Below are 21,900 nucleotides of genomic sequence, written 5' to 3'. Positions count from 1 at the left end.
GTCAAGGCTATGTTCCTGGGGTGACTGGGCTTTTGCCAGTGCATCTCCAAAGCTTTGCGACGCTTTGTTTCGCTAATAAGACAATCAGAATCGCGAGAGCTATTTAAGCTCTGTTTTGAAAACTCACCTCTTTAAATTGGCCTTCACCCTCCCGCTCCCCACCAGTAATTCTGGCCATTTAGCCTGGCTGTTTATTTCCCACTTTCCATACACGGTGCTTTGTAACTCTAAGGATGAAATGCGCTTTACAAAATGCAAATTATTATTATTGATGCCACGCCTACTATCTCGAATATCTGTGAGAAAAAAAAGAGCTGCATAGCTCATCGCATTTTGCCAGGATAAATAAAGATTCTGATTCTGGGACGCTGTCCTGTCGCAAAACTCTGACAGGCCCAAGACATCACAAACGGTTGAGTCAGTAATTGGGTAACCAACGCCAAGAACCAGTCAGCTCATTCAGCCAGTAAGGATCACATCACGGAGTGGGGGAGCGGGGGATTGTAAATTGCAAATAGAGCAATCAGCAGGCGGAGGTTACATTCCTCTACGTCTTATCTAAACGCTCGTCTTCCCAACAGGTGCCATATCCGAAGAAAACACACAAAAGCAACATAAATAAACGGCACAGATTTTCATCCCTGCCTAGAGCTGTTGTCGCAAGATAAGAGCAAGAGTTCCCATTGGGTTATCCAGCAGTTCCCACTACCGCGCCATTATGTGCTAGTCGGCCACATAACACAAAATCACACCAATAGAGATAACGGCTCTTTTCAACTGAGCCTTATCTCAGTTAGCCGGGGGGGGGGGGGCTGGGGAGGGGTCCGGGGAAGGCAAGGAGAGGGAGTAGATAAGAAGGGGAAAAAATACGGAGGGTCATTGCAATATAGTTCACTTAATTTTTATGACATCCAATTTAAGGCGGAAGGCAATTTGAATTCCGGTTGTGTGGATTCTGGCTACAGTAAAAGCGGGCCGACGTAAATGGGTGTTGTTTACAGCCCCCTTGGTTCCCACGGCCCCGCATCAGCATCAACTTGTTGATAATGAACCTTGGGTAATGCTCCAGTTTACAGCCCGCCCACCTTCTTATCAACAATAGGCCCCTTCCACCAACCCAGTAAATGTCAGCCACAGACGTACTTGAACAGTTGGCTCACAAGCACGTAACTGTAATCGCATCCCACATGGCTGCCAGCCACTGTTTGAATAACTGCAGTGGTGCAAGGGTTAAGCCAATTAGACGAGCGCGCTGCTTCCCCAGCATTTGATACAAGGCTCCGTTTGATTCTCACATGGCGGCAAGAGAGGCCGCAGCGAGCCTCCTTGGCTACGTCCAGCCTTCGCTTGTCCACAGGGCAGCGTCCATTTCACCACTCGCTCCGCTCAAAAGCACGCTTTCTTTCGGGGGAATGAAAATAATTGTGCCGAGGTCCAGGCCATTGGACCCTTCTTGCAAACTACTTCTTCCCTCCCACCCTCACCACCCCTTTTCCCACCTCCCCAACACAAACCCACCTCAGCTCCCACCACCGTGTCTGAACCCCACCCCTGCCCCCACCACGAACCCCTACCCCTCTCGCTTGTTTTGTCCTCAGACTCCCTGGCATGTTTTCCACAAGACCTACCGACAATTAGTCTCCCGTTAGGAATCCATTTCACGTGGGGGTCCCTTTTGTTGCCGCTAATGAGCGGATAATTTGCGGAGATGTCATTGTGGCAATCTTGAATGACGCCTTGTTTGAAAGTTATAACTGTATGTCTTGCTTCACAACGAGCTGGGTTTGTGGGAAAGACCCCAGGTCTGTGACCAAGTGTCGTGTGAACAAAATATGCCGCATTACGTTTTTTTTTATACATATATGTCACGATGAATAATCCTTTACGGATTCTCACACAGAAGAGGTGTTTCGTGTGTCAAACAACGATCCAGCGCAGGAGATTTTTCACGAGATTTCTCTCGAAAAATAATTTAAGTGCCCCTTTTTAATCCTTTGCACAGTAGAGGGCGCAGATTCCCACACACCCGACTATGACACTCTCACATGAATGTCAAAATCACACTGATGTTTAATTCTGAAAGCTGGAATTTAGACAAATCAAGCGCAAAACTTAATTTATTTTGTGCAGTCATTCGTGACCGGGGTGACACAATCAACCTTCTAATTTTATTTATTTAATATAAACCTTCACATAACTGCTATGATGAAATGAAACGTATTATGCTATGTGTCACTTAGCGATTGTATAATATTTAAGCTTTGCCGAGGCTCAATTCATCTCAATCCTGTCAGGCAGCTTAAGCAATCCTCTGCTTTTACCAAGACACAATTAAACCCGTATTTCCACCCATTATGTGTTGAAATGCCAAGGTGTGGCTGGGAGTCAGGGGCGTTTCACAACGATGGAATTAAGCAAGTCAGTTTCCATAAAATCTGCTCACATGCTGTAGGTGTGTTCATACGAACCTGTGCTTAACAACCACTCTGTTTTAGGCCTGCTAAGGTGAGCGCATGTGGAGCGCAGCGTAAGGCCTGCTAAGGTGAGAGCATGCTGAGCGCAGCGTAAGGCCTGCTAAGGAGAGACCATGCTGAGCGCAGCGTAAGGCCTGGTAAGGTGAGACCATGCTGAGCACAGCGTAAGGCCTGCTAAGGTGAGAGCATGTGGAGCACAGAGTAAGGCCTAGTAAGGTGAGACCATGCTGAGCACAGCGCAAGGCCTGCTAAGGTGAGAGCATGCTGAGCGCAGTGTAAGGCCTGCTAAGGTGAGACCATGCTGAGCGCAGTTTAAGGCCTGCTAAGGTGAGAGCATGCTGAGCGCAGCGTAAGGCCTGCTAAGGAGAGACCATGCTGAGCACAGCGTAAGGCCTGGTAAGGTGAGATCATGTGGAGCGCAGCGTAAGGCCTAGTAAGGTGAGACCATGCTGAGCGCAGCGTAGACCTGGTAAGGTGAGAGCATGTGGAGCGCAGAGTAAGGCCTGCTAAGGGGAGACCATGCTGAACACAGCATAAGGCCTGCTAAGGTGAGAGCATGCGGAGCGCAGCGTAAGGCAATAAAGCCTGGGAATTTAAAGCACGATTCTCGCAAAGACTCCTATATTTGCACAATAAAGAGGCAGGGAGTGATGGCAAACAGATAAGGTGCGAAGAAAATAACGGTGTTAAGCAACCGTAAACGCCGTGAAACTAAAACATTTACTACCAGCAGTAAACTAGAAGAAAAAAACTAGTCTCAAAGAACAGCTAAGCCAGTTGGATTACAAAATGGCATGGATGAGCTTGCAAAGCATTGTGCGTCGGCCTTGGGTGACCGGTATACAAGAGTGGGCCCTCAAAAGAGGTCCTGTGGAATTATAGTCGTCAGCCATGATCAATCTACTGATGGACGAGTGCCTCCTCATATTTTCTCAATCTCTTAAGAACTTTGCGATGCAATGATCCACCTGGCGCCGGGCACACGGTGTTGACGTCGTGACTCCACTTCCGGGGTGGACGTCCTCTTGAATGCGTTCCATTCGTTGGGAAAATGTTGTATAAATAGAACGCATTGAATTCGATTTGGAGGGAGGCAGCGTACAACAAAAACTCGCCATGCCTGCAAGTGTACGGTAAATGCCACTGCAATAATTTGCGAGTGCAACTGGCGTTACGTCACACTCCTGACAAAATTTTTTTAATTCACTTCATTGATTTTGAATGTATTTAGTGGATATTTTGTAAACTGCCATTTTAAATGATAGTGTAAATTTAGGACCTCTGGACAATTTAAGGCTAAATTATTTGTAACATTATATAAAATTGCTCCTGTTCAATGTTCCTAAATAATAAGCAGTAACTGCACAGTTCTGACAAATAGTTGGTAGAGTTTTTTGTTGTATATTAAACATTTCCTGCAATTTTATCCCAATTGTGTTAGTGGCATCATGTCACGAAACATATAATAATCCATTTTGACCTCTCACATCGCAGTGCAAGCCTTTCGTCCGCAAAAGTGGACACCACAGAGCTACCACCAAGATCCCCTCAAAAGGACCTCCATTCCACACGGTAGTAGGCGGCACTTTCCCACCCTCTCTGTACCGCGAGCAACGTCTGTCGCATGACAAGTCAAACCGATAAATTTTCTTTTTCAATTCTGAAAGCTGGATGTTAGCCAAGTTAAGCATAGGAGCAAATCGAATGTGCTGGATTTCCGAGCAGACATTAATGACCATACTCAGACCACCAGCTCACTACACATGACATCCCAAGTTTAAAAATCACAGGCTGGCCGGCCACCTGGATCTCAGTGGTGCCAACTCAGCAACTCTAACCTCTGAGCAACACGGCCACTGCAATTGCACGCAGGTTTCCACTGGCTTCATTTTTCAATTACGTAACCCCGACACTATTATCTTTACTATAAGTGAACTGCACACTGTAAAAACAGAATGGTGGACAACAGTACATTTCCACGTGTGTGACGGCACGCAGCGGTGAGCTTGCACATGCGAGGTTACCTTTGCATCCCTACGACTGCCTGGCTTTTTGTCCTTTTAATTAGAGTGATGGGGCGATGGAGGAAGAACGGCAGACTGGGCTGAAGTAACGTGGGTTAAACTATGGCCTGGGGTCTGCAAACAATCGTTGCCAGGAAGTGGGGGAAAAGGCCACAGGGGAAAGTAAAAGTAGTGCATGGGTGCATATGCAAGCATGTACACACACATGCACACGTGACACATGCACACATGTGCCACATGCAGAGAAGACTTGTTACGTGCCCACACACACGTGCACACTCGCTCATGCAAACAACAAGTCCATGCGCGTGGGCGCGCAGACGCCAGATAACATGCGGGAACATCCACAAGCGCGGCCACACAAGACAAAGATCCCCCCCCCCCATAGTCTTAGCAAACTGTTGGGGCAAGTGCTGTTAAAGCGAGTAGCACCTATGAAGGCCGGCACGGCACGCGAAGGAATGCGTGGCCAGCACCACGCCCGGCCACCGATGTCTCCCGAACAGCGATGTTTACACACTGCACGTTTGAGGCCGAGTCGACCTCGTGGGGGCCCAGGACCAGTTCAGATAATCGTCACTGGTGTTGGCTGTGAGCGGCATTTGAACTCGTGTCGCCGGGTCCATAGCATACACACACACACACGTGTGTGCGTTTGAGCACAGTAGCAAGCAAACACAAATGTTAACGGGTGTAGAATCAAGTGTTATCCACGTACATGAAAGAATTTGCACGCATCAACACCGGCATCTGCGAACGTCTAAGGTGGACAACAAAGGCAAAAATCCTCCCCGCAAGAGCCTAGGATGGGCTGTTGAAGCAAGTACTGTTATAGAGGGAACTTATCGAGGCCATGTTCTCACACAAAGGGGTGGTGTGCCAAAAAGCCACTCCCAGCCACCTTTGTTTCCCCAGTTCTCATACACACAGTTGGTGGCTATTTTCAAATTGTGTCAACCTGGTGCAGGCTCAGGACCTGGTTCAGATATCACCTTGTCACCGATGTTAAACCGTGGCCGGGAATTGAACTCGGGTCGCCGGGTTTGTACCGCTGCGCCTACCGGCTAGCTACCCCCCTTAGGTGTCTTGAATTGCACGCACACTGCACACGCACGCACATTCGCACGCATGGGGGGTACACGCGGGAATGCTCACGCAGCGTAACGTGCGCAATGCACTGTTGTTCAGCAGCCGGTGGCGGCGGCGGCGTCGGCGGTGGCGGCACGGGAAGCCGGGGGGTGGGGGGGGGGGTGAAAGTCTGAAACGTTGTGTTTTTTTGGGGGTTTTTAGGTTTTAATCCTGCCGGCCTCACAGACCGCTGACAGCTGTAAGCACGCCGTGGGAAAAAAAACAGCCACGATCAGTTGCAAACATGGCTGGGGTTCCACACTCGTGTGGGCGGGAGGAAGAGCGGGTTGGGTGTGGGGGGTAGGGTGGGAGAACGCAGTGGAGGGAGGGAGTGCTATTGCGGTGGGGGAAATGTGTAGGGCTTCAGGAGGGGTGGCAGGCATTTGTGAATACAATACTTCTCACATACTCGTGACAACACAGCGGGGATCACACACATGCACGCACACACACACCAGCATCTCGATTATTTGTGAGAGACATCGTGACTACGCCACAATCGTGGCCGTCATCATCATCATCAGTCAGTCTGGAGGGACATACTGGCAGATAGGGCAAGATTTTATATCGTGCGTTGCCATACATGTTGCTATGACCCGACCAGAAAATCAAATACACACATTGTACAAGGCAGCCAAAAGTCCAGACAAGTATGAACAATGGGTGGGAAACCATTTTCTTACTGCGAGCAGAATTGGACTTTAAAATACCCTTGATGGGCCACGTAATAGCACACATCTCAGTCATTTGTGTGCCTGCAAGAGGCATCTTTTGCAGTGATGAAAGTGCCCGAGAGTGCTAAAATTAGAAACGCAGCTTTGGCAGGTAAAAAAAATTGGTCCTCTATAGTACCCGATCAGCGATCAGCGCGGCTAAAGTGCTACTTGCAGTGACGGATAGATATCGTTTGTTGGCCGTCCCGAAATTGTAGGCCACATGTGGGTCAGAGTGAGGAGAGTTGGTAAAGAGAGGTCAACGGGTGTAGTGTCGAGCTCTTATTAAGAATAAAAATGCCTTTTATTTACCCAGAAAGACTCACCCGGGTTTCAAGACACTTTTTTCAGGGGTGCCCTCCATTGGAATGTTTGGCCAATTCCAAATCGCCCGAGTGTTTGGCTTGTGGGAGGAAATCGGAGAACCCGGAGAAAACACGCACGCACACAAGGCGTGGGTCGCACACGCAAAGCTTCACACAGATTGATTCAATAATCCATTAAACCACCGATACATTCTTGTCATCACACGTGTGTCACATGAGCACTCCCGATTCACAAATGTGCTACCCTATCACAGTTCCCAAATCATACACTCTGTGCGCAGCGTGATAATTGACAGAGTATGTATTAAGGTTGAAATTATTTCGTACCATACGTAGCCACCCGTGCTAAATTGGAGGTGTAGAGTACTGTAATGTAAGGTGATATGCATACCCATTATTACAGTATTTTGAATGCAAATACAAACTGGGTAGGTGTGGTCATAGCCAACAGCTTTGTGCTGGAGCTGGGCAAGCTGTGTATTAGAATTATTATCAGACGCTAAAATGATAATTACCAGATGGTAAAATGTGATCAGGCAGAGCGGTGACAACCGTACTTTCCATTGGGAATCCAACGACAAGAGTTGGATTCCCGGCCACGTCGACAAGATCAGCGGCGGGTGATATCTCAACAGGCCGTGAACCCCTCCTCCCTCGCCTTAACCAACCTGCACTGATGAGCATACGGTGAAGCACGGCAAAAAACAAACTCCTTAGACCCACACGGCATTGAGAGGCCTTCGCCAACAGTGGCTCGACAAAAGGGTTACAACTTGTAAATTGTGACTTATTCGTGGTCACGTGTTGCTTACGAATGTCTACTCCACGATGCATCAGGCTGTAATTGAGAACGCTATATATAGTCCGTTGTATCTTTCTTCATTCATTGAGGAAAGCCTATGTGAGAACACTCAATGGCATGCAATTTGGCTGCACCCTACTGCCCCTCCCCCTCCACCATTACTACCCCCCATAAAAGGCAATGATCCTGTTTGTAAAGTGAGAGAGACAATAGTATCAACTATGGCTCCAGGGACATTATTTGTTTGAATACTCTTCTCTGGGTACTTCCTCACACAGAGGAATGTAAACATGATTGTCTCTAGCTTTCCCTAAATTCCTTCTGTTTTCCTGTCTTGTAAATTCCCAGCACGTACATTACCCTAAAAACTTAACGGCATTTATTTATTGGCTTCCTATGCCACAGCCTGCTACGCGTCTTGCTCACGGGGACATTTTAAAAAGGAAGACTGCCTCAATTTAAAACAAGGTGAAGGCGAAGAAACTGATCGTCTCAATTGGCCTCTAAATAGTAACATGAATGAATAACTAAAAGTAGAGGTTACTACCCATCACTGGGTGAAGATGACAACCTCCCCGTGGTCTCCACTGTTACGCGCTTGTCACAAACCAATGTCATCAACCCGCCAATCGAACTCCCGAAAAGGGCCTCCCGATCAGGATTGCAACACCGGGGGGGGGGGTCCTTTTCAGAGCCAAACTTACCGCAGCGTGAAGCCGTAACTATGTTCGTGCCATCTAAATATAGGGGGCACATCGAGGCACAAGTGCAACTTCCTGGGATATTTCCTCGAACTCCACACGGACGACGTTCTCTTGGTCAAAGAAACCCATACAGCCGCCGACGACGACGACGACTGGGCGAGTTACCCTTCGCGACAGCCAATGAGTGGACAAAATGGATGACTTTGACCCGCGAGTCAAGTCAAGTTTATTTGTCTAACCAGGTGAGGACTCAATCGAAGCATGGTGCCAGAGGTTTTGTTTTGTCTGAAAAATTACACAGCAGAATTGGACCTCATCAACCGGACTGGACGTCACATGTGCAAAGTCTTGGACTCCTGAACCACGTTGAACGCCTACGTGAATGCCTGCCTGCGGTGGTGTTAAAACAAAGGGTGTTTCTTCTCCTGAGCAGCAAAAGTCAGTCTGTACGCAGGAATGGGTGGAGACACCAATCTCATGCAATGCCTGAGCGGTTAGCAGAGTAAACTTGGGACTTTGAGAAACTATGCTAATTACCTGTCTGTCTGCTTTAGAGTTGTCTGTCCATTCAATAAATCATTTGCAGATGTAAAAAAAAATTTATCCTCTAACCACAAAGTCTATACATTCTGATTGTGTGACGGTGCGTTGAACTTTTTAAATAAACCAACTCCGAAATATAAAACGAACACAATGAGTCTCTGAGCTCAGTATTCCAGTAACGTGTCCAAATATTTCACTCGACATATACATTTGCATTGCAGAACGCAAAAGGAATGGCGAGCGTGTCCCGACAACATGTTCACTGCGGCAGTTCTGAGTCTTGCGCCTCAACGTACGGCTCCCATGCCCTTTAGTGACCCCTAATGTCAGCATCGAAGACAGCAAGTAAAATTTGCCAAAACTCAGCATGGGTTACAAACAGCCTGCGGTTGGTGGTGCGAAGAGCACTAGAGAGACTCATTCCTGACCGTGATACTTTGGCTCGACAGGAAATCAAACAATGCAGCGGGGGAAAAAAAAAACTCCCCAGGACACTTTGCAGATGTAATCCTGCATTCCGCTAGTGTTTGTGTTTTAATGAAGAAAGTAAGGAGACCGGCTCGTGTTATGTTTAACAGAGCAAATTGAAGGTTTTGTACGAGATATACTCCACATTTGTATCGCGAAACATTGGGGGGGCAACGGTGGCGCTGTGGTTAGCGCACTGCACTAAGAACACGGTGACCTCAGTTTGATTCCTGGCCATGACTAGTGGCGAGCGATATCTGAACCAGTCTTAAGCCTCGTCCTTCACCATCCCGCTGACCTGTTGTGTTGAATACTGATCAGACAAATCCCATGACCGCAAGGTGCGAGTCGGCCTTCATCCAGCAATTGAATGACAACGGGGAGTAAATATGACCTATTTTATTATTGCATTTAAAGCAGCATTGCGTCTTATGTGTCAATTATTAAAAAAAAAAAATACTCCCTGATAAATCGTGGTGTGTGCCAGTATGGGAGTATGGACCAAATGCCCTATTAGCATGAGCACAAACTCGAGGACTAAGTTTTACACGTCACATACAATTTTTCAGTACTGCCATTGTGCACTGCGTACACGTAGTACGAGGTTTTTTACTTCTTCTAACGGTACAGAAAGTTTTTTTTATTTTTACAGGGGCTCATCTAAGGCTCACTACATTTCCTTTGCCTGTCAAGACGTGTGCTCCATATTTCCGGCTTGGAATAACGCGTTCCGTTTGGCCGCGAAATCCCAAAATCCAAGACACAGTAAAGACCATGCCCCCCCCCCCCCCTGCCTCGCTCAGCCAGCCGGTTCGTCAGACTTTGACAAAATGCCCCCCCCCCCCATCCGGGGCATACTACTCCTGCTCCCTGGGGGTCCCCCCCCCCATGCAGAATAAACAAAATAAAAAATATACTTGCACCCCTTAGCCAAAAATACGTGGCAGCAATCCCGTGGAATGCGATTCATTCAGTTACGGTGATTGTGGTTCAGCTTTTCTTTGATTTTCCTTTAATCCTCGTGGGAAATCAGGGCTTATATATATATTTTTGGGGGTAATATGGACTTTTTCCCATCATGAATGTCAAGTCTTATGCAACGTTGACTCAGTGGTCTGCTTGTATTAATACAAGGTCCTCAGCCCTGGAAAGGGTCATTAGCTGATTTAATTGGAGTAAACGGAAGCCCACGTTAATTTTCCTGCCAGAAAAATATCTCATGCTTCATTATAGCTGCTTTTTTAAATCATTATTTACTTCACGGCACGTTTAAAAGCAAATAAACGAGTAAGTGACTACACAAACAAACACACTGATAAACAAACTGATAACTGCACACTTTGTAAAAAATAGAAAATTAACCCGTAAAAACAAAGTTTTTCACTATAAATCCTTTATATGCGTGGCGGCTAGAGTCCTCTCGTCCTCTGGCTTGAGATGGCTGCCACCTATGGGTCAGATGATTGCTTGCCACCATTAAGCAATTGGTAATTACATATAAAAAAAAATCCCTAAAAAGTGTAAAATTTTGGAAAAAAAATTTCACGAAAATACATTGTCACGCACGAGTCTCTGTGCAAATGTCAGCTCGATTGGATCACGGGAAGTGGGTAAAAAAAACGACCGAAAGATTTGCACGGTCGTAAGCGTGCAAGCAAGCAAGCAAGTGAACTTAATATAAAGGATTAAAAAATGCATCCAAACTGTTAAATGCTATGCAGGCTATTTCCCATAGCGTTTTTCACAATCCTCTATGCTAATATAAAGAAAAGTCTACCTTGTGAATCAAATTAAGAGTACAATGATATAACAGCAGAAGACAGATATAAGCACACCCCTTGGGAAAATGTCCAGGTGTGCTTATATTCACAAAGTGTGCTTCTATCAGAAGTTGCAGAATCAGAAGATGTATGTATTACTGGAGGAATCCAATGAGCGACGAAGATTTTTCTCACAGATGTCCAATAGGGGTGGTCAGAACATTACAACAACAAAAAGCACACGTTAGGAGTTCAAAGTATAGGAAAGATAAGCAAATCACACGAAACTAAAAGTAAACTATTTTTTATTTTATCAGGTAAAGCCCACCGAGTTACTAGTTTCCCCCCCCCCCCAAAGCAGTTTAATCTAAGCACGCGTTGCTCATGCAAGAACGTGCTTAGATAATGTGTGCTTATATCCAGTGTATATACGGTATGAGGAATTCCCAGCAAGTAATTATAGATTGCCGTCCGAGGATAATGATGAAGACATGACCTGATAAGGTTAGCGGGCTTACGTACTGCCAAATCTCCCCCAATCCGTTCCCGGTGCCCCCGTCGTCCTGACAAGCAGTCCATCTCCTCTTCTGTGGCACTTCATTAATGGGCAGGAAACAGGAAATTGGTGGGGGGGGGGGGGGGATTAAAGAGGAGGGCATTCTTCCACAGTGGACAGCCGGTTATCTCCCCACAGCAGGAAGAGGAGCCCATGTGCTCCTAATCACACTCCCGAGTCTTCAGGGACTGCCCTGTGTTTTTATCTTGCGCTAACGAGGACAGCGGCCAAGCTGGGCTCGGCACAACCGTCGCCGATATCCGCTTCCGATGTCCAAAGTGTTAGCGTGTTTTGGGGGAAATACGATGCAGCGCCCAGTTGCATCCGCACACGAGAGAAAGACAAAACAACAAAAAAAATCCGTGCACGACGGCGCGTACACGTTTCATATTTGTTTGCCGGGAGGTTATAAGCCTTGTGTGAAAATGCTGAGAAATAGGTCTTTTGAATCTTACGCTCGGTTCAATTTTTACCACCTGACCTCAGCGCCCCTTCTAAGCTCGCACTTGTCCATCGGGAGAGAGAGAGGCGCATGCCGTTTATATTTTTGCACTTTGTCCAGACGACAGCCGAGGCTCCAAGGAGACACCGATGCACCCCTTTTGGGAATGCGTTCTTTGCTATGCATCTCCTGACATGTCAACTGCTTGGTGTTTTTTTTCTGCTGCTTTTTTACTGCCTTACAAAACTGGGTAATAGTATACGCCGGACTATTTTCTGACAGGCGCACGTCAACTAGGCTACTACTATTAAAAACCTGCCAGCAAAAACATGACTCCTCCACCTTTCGGGTTCATGAAACTTATTAACGGGCTGTACAGGAAGCATATTAAATGGAAGAGTGTGGTAAAAACAACCTCTGTACTCTTGTGACGTCCAAAGAGACGTCGTATCTCCGCTGCCTGAGACACGACGACACCAAAAGGCACGACACGCGAAAGATACCGTCTCTGCAGTCATCGCACACCCTGTTACAAACAGCCTGTTAGGGTTACAAATAGCCCATTAATGATAAGCGTGTACAACATTCGGCTGGGCGACCACCCATTCTTAAGGCTGGTGTCATAGGCTGCTTCCAGACTACTTTGTCAGCCGACGGCAGTGCAGCAAAATCCATGGTTGTACTGTACCATGCTCCAACATCTACGCTGCCTGCCTTCACCAATCTGCACTGACAAGCGCGGTGAATTACGGTCAAACAACGGACGGCGTGGGGAGGCCATCATGCAGCAGTGGAATGACAAAAAGGGTTGCGCATGTGAAATTGTGTATGACAGTGATGCCACTGTAAGAGGAAACGGATGGCAGTTGTGGTACCGGCAGCGATAACAGTAGTTGGACAAAGCTCGTGCCGATGGTGCGGGGCATTGCATTCACCTTGCAGCGGCTAAAGATGTCGGACGGCGTGACCTGGACGTTGAAGTGCCTCAGGACGTCCTTCGCTTGATCCTTGGCCTTTTCCTTGCAGTCGACGACATAACAGCAGTCCTCTCCCACTTGCGACCTCAGCTGAATTGGACACACGGGACAATTTCAATTTGACGACCTTCAACTGCACACGAGGGCCACGTCGGAGCTTAAAGAGTTACGCGACGCTTTGCATTTCATCGCGACTAAAGAGCGTGGACCATTCGATTTCATAGCTCTGATTGAAGTGTGACTGGTTTTATCGCAATGAAAAGCTGCCGAAAAGCCAGCACCGAATTTAACAACGGGTTCCCTTAAGCTGGAAATCTTGTAAACGTGAGGTTATTGTAGCTTGAAGGCGGCAGCAAAGGAACGCAATCCACGGACGCGCACCTGTGTTGCACAGCGGCGATCTCGTGCAGCACACGTCAGGTCGGTGAGATTTACTGCGAGCCATGGGCTCTCGCTACTTTTAGGGCCACCAGAGCTAAAGTTAAACGAGACGCGATGCTACCACGTGCAAAACACATGGCGTACGTACGGTCTGGTAGGGCAAGCCGCAGGTGAGGATGACCCGTCTCTCCGCGCGGGCGATCTGGAGGAACAGGAGTAAAGGACGAAGACACGTTACCTTTCCTGCCATCGTGCGTTCACTCTTCTGAGTGGGGAAAAATGCTGTGGTACAAATAGAATCGTGTGTGCAAAAGTGTACGTGTGAAACGTGCATTTTAAATACTACCCCAAAAGAGGGGAAAAATATATAATGGGGAACATATATTTGGAGATAGCATGTTCTCCCCATGGTCACGTGGATTTTTCTCCGGGTACTCCGGTTTTTCCCTCCACATTTAGAAACGTGCGTTTAGAGTATTTAGCCACGATAGATTTCCACGTGATAAGCCACTTTGTTGAGGTATAATTTGTGGCCAGGTTGCTTCTAAGAAAAAAGAGAGCTTTATCGATCAGTAGGCCTTACCTGGTAAAATTAAAATGTAGTTAGTTGGTTATATTGGGCACCAATCGTATTATTTAGGAAGCATCCCCGTTCTGTTTTTAGCCTCCGAGGGTTGGCTTTGAGACAGGTCTATTCTACACCACAGGGCTGTCTTTGACGGTTCTTGCGAGCTGTCCGATAGGGAGATGCATCACCTACTCTATATTTTTTTTCCCCTTAGGGCAGCGCTATTGTCTGAATGTGTTTAGTTTCTTATTTCCGCTTGTGGACCAAGAGCCCATGCAGTATCACACGTTGTTTTCGCGTTTAAAATTACACTTTTGCAAAAATAATGTTCACAATATACCTTTATAAAAAAAAGAAATGTACATGCGTTTAAAAAATAATTTAATACATTTTCAGCTAAAGTTTAAAAGTTGCTGGAAGTCACAAAAAGGGATATATTTACAGTAAAATAAACAACTATTTGATTTCCGTAACTCTAATTGTACAAGCTCTAATGAGAATATGCATAATTAAAAAATGAGTGGTCATTTGGAACAAACTTTCGTGGGTGTTGGCTTTGCATTGCTTTTCCAAAGGCCGCTGTCAGGGATATTATCAGCACTATATACTCTTTGGTTCTTTCGGTAAAGTCACGTAGGTAGAAAATAAAATAAAATCACGTTTCGGGCGCAACACAAGCGTCCGTCATCAGGTGGGACGACCACAGCAAGAAACAATTGCTGAAGTGGGTAAAAAAAAACATTATCAGCATTCAAACAGAACAGCGTCAAGTGGCTTCAGAAGACAAAACAGAAAAAAATGCAAAATGGAGAATTTTTGTTTAAACGAGTTGGGATGTTGTGATCAAAAGAGCATTTCCCATTTTCCCATGCACCTCAATAGACCGTGATGTAGACTCAGATAAAACGTTTACATTCATTTTACATTCCCATGTCCTGGTGCAATACCGCTGTGATCTCTTACAAGCCATCGGGTTTGCTCTCGCCAAAGCCAGCAGAACAAACAAACAAACAAAAAAATGTATCGGTCAGGTGGGCAATTACAGAGGCCAATTGATTTATTGCGGAATCCGTGGGACGTTGCAGATATCGACACATGGGCCCCTCCTGACTTCAAACGCACCCCCTCTCCCGCAGACATGTACACGGAGGAAACGACAGAGGGACTTCGTCAGGGTTGAAAGGCGCCCGCGCTGACAATATTGCCGCCGATATGGGAAGTGCACCCCAAGTCCGACCGTTACACCGTGCAGACAGACGTGATGGTAGGGATGACCCACCCAGGTTGGGTGGGTTACCTTTTATGATGTTGTTCATTCTAACTGTACGGTGTGCAAATATCTTTCCGCTCGACTGCTTGGCATGCTGACAGATAGGTGGAATAACAGTTAGCTTTCCCACAGTTAACGGTACACCTGCATAAAACAGCACGTCTGAAACTACGAGCACTCGCTAAATGCCACCTTGTGTAATCCCCTTGATATTAATTTATGGCTTGTTATTTTATTCTATTCAGTGGCACTGCCAGCAAGGCTGCGCTTGTACATGCTTGTTATTACAGACTATGTATGGAGACTTGCGTTTGAAGTTAAAGTTATAAAATAAAATACTGCACTTTAAGTTGCATTAATGTATTGAGATAAAAATTCAGCCTCATATTTTCGATAAACGCGAATCAACAGTACAAATGTTCTTAATGATATCGGCGTCGGTGGCACATTTAGTGTTTATCGCCCAAACGTAGATTCTGCAATCGGCTTATCACGCAATCTTCCAAAAAAAATGCGCTTGAAAAAAAAAGTTTTCCCAGGCTGTTTGGAATTCCCCTCTTGGTCCCCATCGCTGGGAAAATAAGAAATTCACAAACTCTCTCGGTAAGGGTCACTGGAAATGTGTGACTTAGCTAAGAGTTGACGCTCGCTCCAAAAAAAAAAAAGAGCGGAGGGAGAAGAGAGAGAGAAAGAGATTCATCTCCCGCCTGCAAAAGCAAACTAACAACTTTCCCATGACACGGTGAGCAAGACGCTCTGGGGCCCCGGGGCCGTGTGGGCTGTTTTGCAGAATGAAACCCTTCTCTCAGGGTCACAAGTCAGCGCTGCCTGAGCCAGCAGTGGCACTAAATCGCTGCATGGCATCCCGTGACCGGTGTCTCAGAATGAGTCCGACTCATTAACACAGGGCTTCCTGACTTCACTTTATAAAGGTCGTCACGCCAAGCTGCACGGTAGCTTGTTTTGCAGCTTGGATATCACGAGCTGCTCCAGTCTGTGCAGCAGCCAAGTGCAAAACTGCTCCGTGGCTGTGTGCAGCTTCGAGTGTTGCATATGTCGCATTTGGAGCTGCCCCGCAGTCTTATAAATGCAAGTCCCTGGAAGAGAAAAACTGCCACTGGTTGGCAAAAATGAAGCATCTTTTGGAGAAAATGATACAAATTTCATGGCAGATTATTTAAATATGGTTTTAATGTAGAATGTTATGTTTCTTCTCCTTTGCAATGCCCTTTCTGATTTGAAATTGTGGATTTAAGCCGGCAGTGAGAATGCAACCCGTCAAGTTCCCTGGGAGCTGTGTGCTCTGTGCAGCGAGTGACCAGCTTAGATTTTTAGTGGAAAAAAAAGACAGCCAGGTGACCCAGGAGTCAGACCACTGAGCCAGCACCGTCGGGATTCTGAGCTAAAATCCGTGTTTCAGTCACCTGGCTACTCAAGCGTTGCCAGAAGATGGTCTCTGCTCGCGAATTAATGACAAACACACACAAAAAAACTGATCAGTTTAATTCGTTTTTTTACAACTAATTTGGCTAAATCCCAGGTCTTGAGAGAAAAAAAATGAAAGTTGGTTTGACTACCGTGCAAAAAACAACTCAACGGCTGGGTGTGTGTGAGAAAGTACACACCCCCATTGTGTGTGAATGTAAAGATAACTTGATGGGACCTCAGAAATTGTTCTGTAATATCTCCTTTCAAGGGCCGTTCTCTAAGAAATGAGATTTTGCTGCCGAGAGAGTTTCGAATGGACATGATGTCAATAACACAATTGGAATAAAACTGGAGGAGAAAAGAAATCCAGCCCAATAGATGCAATGCTACTCATGTTGCTGTTAATACTCAAAATACAGTTTCCACGCAGCCTCATATAACAAAGCCTTAACTGTTCAAAAACCTCAGAATCCATCTGCAACCCAAGGGTTCATCCTACGAGCCAGAATGGGCACATCGTATCCCACACGCCGATCCTCAGGCCGTGCCCTGCGCATATTTCGCAAGTGAAGGCATTGTGAAGAGTAACGGAAAGCGATTTCTCAAGCAGAGAGGGCCCTGTGTCTTGACCTAGCTTCACGCCCAAGCAAAGCAGCCAAATGTCAGTCTTAGAAATTTCTGCCAAAGGGTTTTCGTACGCCCCTTCATCTTTGTCAGTGTTCCGTGAAGAGTTTTGGATGCACCTGCCCTCTGAAGAGACTTAAAAATGCCGCACCTGCCCCAGTAATCTGTGTACACGTTCGTACAGCGGCACCGTGCCAGCGCAGAAGGCAACGTTTAACGTTTGTTTTTACCGGTTCTGGTGGCACACACCTTTAATCCACCGACTTTGAGTTTGGTTTGGTGAATCACGCAGCAAAATTAACTGCTCAGTCGTTCTAGCAAGGAACGTTATGACGATGTGCGCAGTCAATTGCTCACCCATTGGTCAGTGAAATTTCTATAGTGGCAGTATGGCCAGCAGGTATGTGGCCGACCTGTGTGGAGGTTTACGTATCCTCGTGTTGTACACGTGGGTTTCCTCCAGGCATGACAGTTTATCTTTACAAGGTGCATGCCTACGTGTACAGCCCTTTGTCAATTCACTGCTGGATAAAGGGCTGCCACACACATATACACATTGTAGGGGATTGGTGGGGGGCTCTTTGACCAAACGTCACCATGTTGGCCAGTGTGGGCTAAATACTAGGAGCATAGACGTAGTAGCATAGAAGTAGGGAGCAACAACTGACTTTGCTGCACTGCCACTTGCTGCCCACGATATAGTTCTGCAACCTATAGCGACATGTTGTGCATGGTAGTCAACCATCCAAACAATATCCAGGCTCAACCCTGGATATTTAAAATCTATCGGCCCAACATGGTACGCACAGCATGCCCACGAAAGGGAATTGAAGGCTCATGGAGGCTTTCCTGGCTTTCTTGGTTTATCAGTTATTATTATTGCCGATAACCTGCACCACAAGGTGCATCATTATTCGGTTGACCTTTGGTTTGGCTCTCAAGAAGCCCACGGCAGTTTTACAATATACCTCTGTGCTTACAGACCGCAGCGGAAGAGTGAGCCAAGTTGATGGCAGGCAAACAGATCGCTCAAACTATTGAATTTAGGGCTGCGCTCTCATTGTTCGCGACCTCACCTTTCTCAAGTGACTTTTTTCCTTGCCTTATCGTGGAATTGTACATTGTGCTGCACTTTATTTAGCCTCACAAAAAATATCCCACTTGACAATTGAACGAAAGTAAATTTAACCCAAACGACAAGATGGATAATGTGTCTTGGTAATGTAAATACAATTGCCAGTTCATGCAAGGGCAAGTTGTGCAAATAAATAAGCAAATGACCTCAGGTTATACAGTACCTGTAGCTTCGATCATGCACTCTTATTACATAGGAACGCTATTATTAGTATAGAAACAGCACGTTTAAAGTAATGCTAATGTCGCAAAGCAGCGGCACTGCGGAGAGTTAACAGCAATAAAAAAAATAATGAAAGCGTAATGACATTTTTGTGCTGCCCTACGTCTATCTCACAGAGATCATCACACCGCGAGTTCTGCTTCGGTGCCCGTGCATCGCCGAGTGGCTGTAACCGCAGTTTGTTCCCATTGTTATCGTCGCAGCTTTCCCACCGCGCGAGGATCAGACCACGATTCTTGGCGCGGCATGTCTCGGCCCACAATCCAAACAAAATCGAGCGATTGTGTGCGGCTGTCCCGTAACCTAGCCTCAGCAGAGGGGTTTTTTTTTTGTCTTCCAAGGGGCCCGGAACCATGCTTAATTTGCGCTGTGTGAAACAAGCAGGCGGGCTTTGCGCCGGTGCCGCTGCTGCCGTGGAGAGGGGTTGGGGAGGGGGGAACGAGTGCGAGTGAGGTTTGTCTGTCACGGAAAGAAATTCACACAGCAGTGCTCTTGGAAAATAAAACAAACAAAAAAAACCAGGACATGTGAACACAGGTCCTTGCAGCTATGTGACATTGTAAACACAGTGCTCGCACAGGACGCGGAGGAAAAAGATATAAACATAATTCTAGTTTTATTTTATGCTCAAGTTAGAGACTTTAAATGGTGTAATGGCACGTATAAACTTTTTAATTCCAACTGAAAACCAGCACAAGATTTTCAATAACGGTTTTAATCAATGAATGAAATTAATTTAATCAAGACCAGGTAAGGGTCTATTGAGATGAGAAGTATATTTTCAATGGAGATTTGGGTGAAATAAACTGAACAAGTATTTGAAGGTAATAAAATACAGAATTAAACAACATAAACAGCAACAGGACACAGGTTCCCATGCAACAGATTACAACACAAGAGCCAAGCATCTTACAAGGCAACATTGCAGCATTGAAAACATGCTGGAGTTAAACAAATGTTAAACTCAGAACTCAAGGGGCACAGGAGAAAATCCTGCGATCGTTTGGAGATGCAATTAGGGCGAAACGGGACAGAACACCATATTTGGTGCTGCGTAACACATATGTAGAGGGAACGAGGAAAGTAGGAAAACAGAGAAGCGGACGAATAGACGAAGCAAAGAAAGATCTGAAAGAGAAAAAGACTGCAATTGCCTGAAGCAACGAGACCAATTCAAGACGTGAGACAGCGGAAGGCGTTTGCTCGGTGCGATCGTCATCGGTCGAGCAGACGAAACGGTCTTCTTGGTTCTTTCGGTAAAGTCACGTAGAAGGGAAGTGATAAAATAATAAAAATAAAACATAATAAAATAATTCTCACGACGTTTCGGCCACAACACAAGCAGCCGTCCTCAGGTGTAGAACAGGTCTGTGACTTTACCGAAAGAACCAAGAAGATGAATCCCTGCAGTCACGAAAGCTTAAATCGAAATTCAGACGAAACGGGTCGGAGGAAGAAGGGCCTTTTTGGGCTTCGTGCAATAGGAACGTTAAATACTTTTTTTTTCTCCACGTCTTGTGTGTTTTTATTTTGGTTGATGCATTCAGTGGAAGGCAGCGCGACACTCCAGCGAGCGTAACGAAAGCGAGCCGTGCGTTGACGTGTGCATCCCAGCTGACGCGAGGATGTGGGGGCGAACGTTGGGGGCAAACGGTGCCGTTCAACTCCTAACAAGGATGCCCCGCTCGCAGCCGCTTCGCAAAAAATTCCGACCGCAAAATCATACCCAAAAATCATTGCGCAAAATCTTACACCAAAGTCCTACCTCCAAATCTTACCCCAAAATCCTACCCAAAAATCATTGCGCAAAATCCTACACCAAAGTCCTACCCCCAAATCTTACCACAAAGTCCTACCCAAAAATCATTGCGCAAAATCCTACACCAAAGTCCTACCGCCAAATCTTACCACAAAATCCTACCCAAAAATCATTGTGCAAAATCCTACACCAAAGTCCTACCCCCAAATCTTACCACAAAATCCTACCCAAAAATCATTGCGCAAAATCCTACCGCCAAATCTTACCACAAAATCCTACCCAAAAACTATTGCGCAAAATCCTACACCAAAGTCCTACCCCCAAATCTTACCCCAAAATCCTACCCAAAAATCATTGCGCAAAATCCTACACCAAAGTCCTACCCCCAAATCTTACCCCAAAATCCTACCCAAAAATCATTGCGCAAAATCCTACCGCCAAATCTTACCACAAAATCCTACCCAAAAATCATTGTGCAAAATCCTACACCAAAGTCCTACCGCCAAATCTTACCACAAAATCCTACTCAAAAATCATTGCGCAAAATCCTACACCAAAGTCCTACCGCCAAATCTTACCACAAAATCCTACCCAAAAATCATTGTGCAAAATCCCACACCAAAGTCCTACCCCCAAATCCTACCCCAAAATTCTGCTGCAATTCTACCACAATCCTAATGCAAAATCACATCCCAAAATCCTACCGCACTGTGCCTGGAAAAACGGCTACACTGACCTATCCTAGGGCAGAGCAAACGTGATGGAGACAATGAGTCTGGGCCCATCAGCACGACCATTATAGAGACAGACAGCGCCAACGAGCTTTGGTGCTTGTTTTTCTTGGACACCCTGTTATTGTGGAGTAAAAATTAGATTCAGTCATGCGATAATAAACTAATGACATCAACGCAAGACAATACTTGTTTTCTTTCCCCAAACGGAGTCCCATTTCAACCTGATATATTTAACAATTGTTCAACCAAACTAATTTTAGAAATGAACACACCAGTTTAAGGCCAAGGCCAGGAATTGGCTAAAAAGGTAGATTGCCTTGAAATTAGCTTTCAGAGGAAACTCTTTTACCAAGTTCATAAAAATGTTGGAGTTGGAGAGCAACCTTCTTAATGGTAGAGCAATTGAACTAAGGTCAACAATGCTTGCATTAGTCCCTAATGCCAAACATTCTGTGAAGACATTTCATTGCAGAGGAAATATTTTTCACATATGAGCCGAAAAACATTTGCTGAATGTTGGAAACTATTCAAGTGTGTCGAATGCTATAACATAGCCCTGGGAAAAAATATATGGAGAAATGATCTTCATAATTCCAAATTTTTCATTGATTTAATCAAGGGGAAAATCAGTTTCAAATCGTTTTGGCATGTTATGTGTATGAAACCAACAGGATTAGGACATGTTTAAAAAAAAATAGTTATAAAACTACAATTTTCATACCAGAGTCCAACTTTCTGAGAAAGTCATGGCAAAAATGTGATACTTTTTTGTTGTCAAAGGATTAAACCATTGGTATAGATTCAGTAACACTAATGAGTTCCTTTATAAGTAGCACGAGGTTCACTTGACTGCCTCCCTTTG

General features: G+C 45.8%; 1 protein-coding gene across 1 annotated transcript in view; it reads right to left on the bottom strand.

The window, feature by feature from the left end:
• EXD3 (exonuclease 3'-5' domain containing 3) overlaps positions 1 to 21,900 on the bottom strand; it is a 95,062-nt gene that overhangs the window by 35,156 nt on the left and 38,006 nt on the right. Inside the window, 2 exon segments of the mRNA XM_061550260.1 lie at positions 12,876 to 13,007; positions 13,447 to 13,500. Coding sequence (XP_061406244.1) covers positions 12,876 to 13,007; positions 13,447 to 13,500 — 186 coding nt within the window.

This window comes from Lethenteron reissneri, chromosome 12 (assembly GCF_015708825.2).
Source record: "Lethenteron reissneri isolate LAM-NWPU_2019-01 chromosome 12, ASM1570882v1, whole genome shotgun sequence".
Lineage (NCBI taxonomy): Eukaryota > Metazoa > Chordata > Hyperoartia > Petromyzontiformes > Petromyzontidae > Lethenteron > Lethenteron reissneri.
This window is presented reverse-complemented; position numbering and strand designations above follow the sequence as displayed.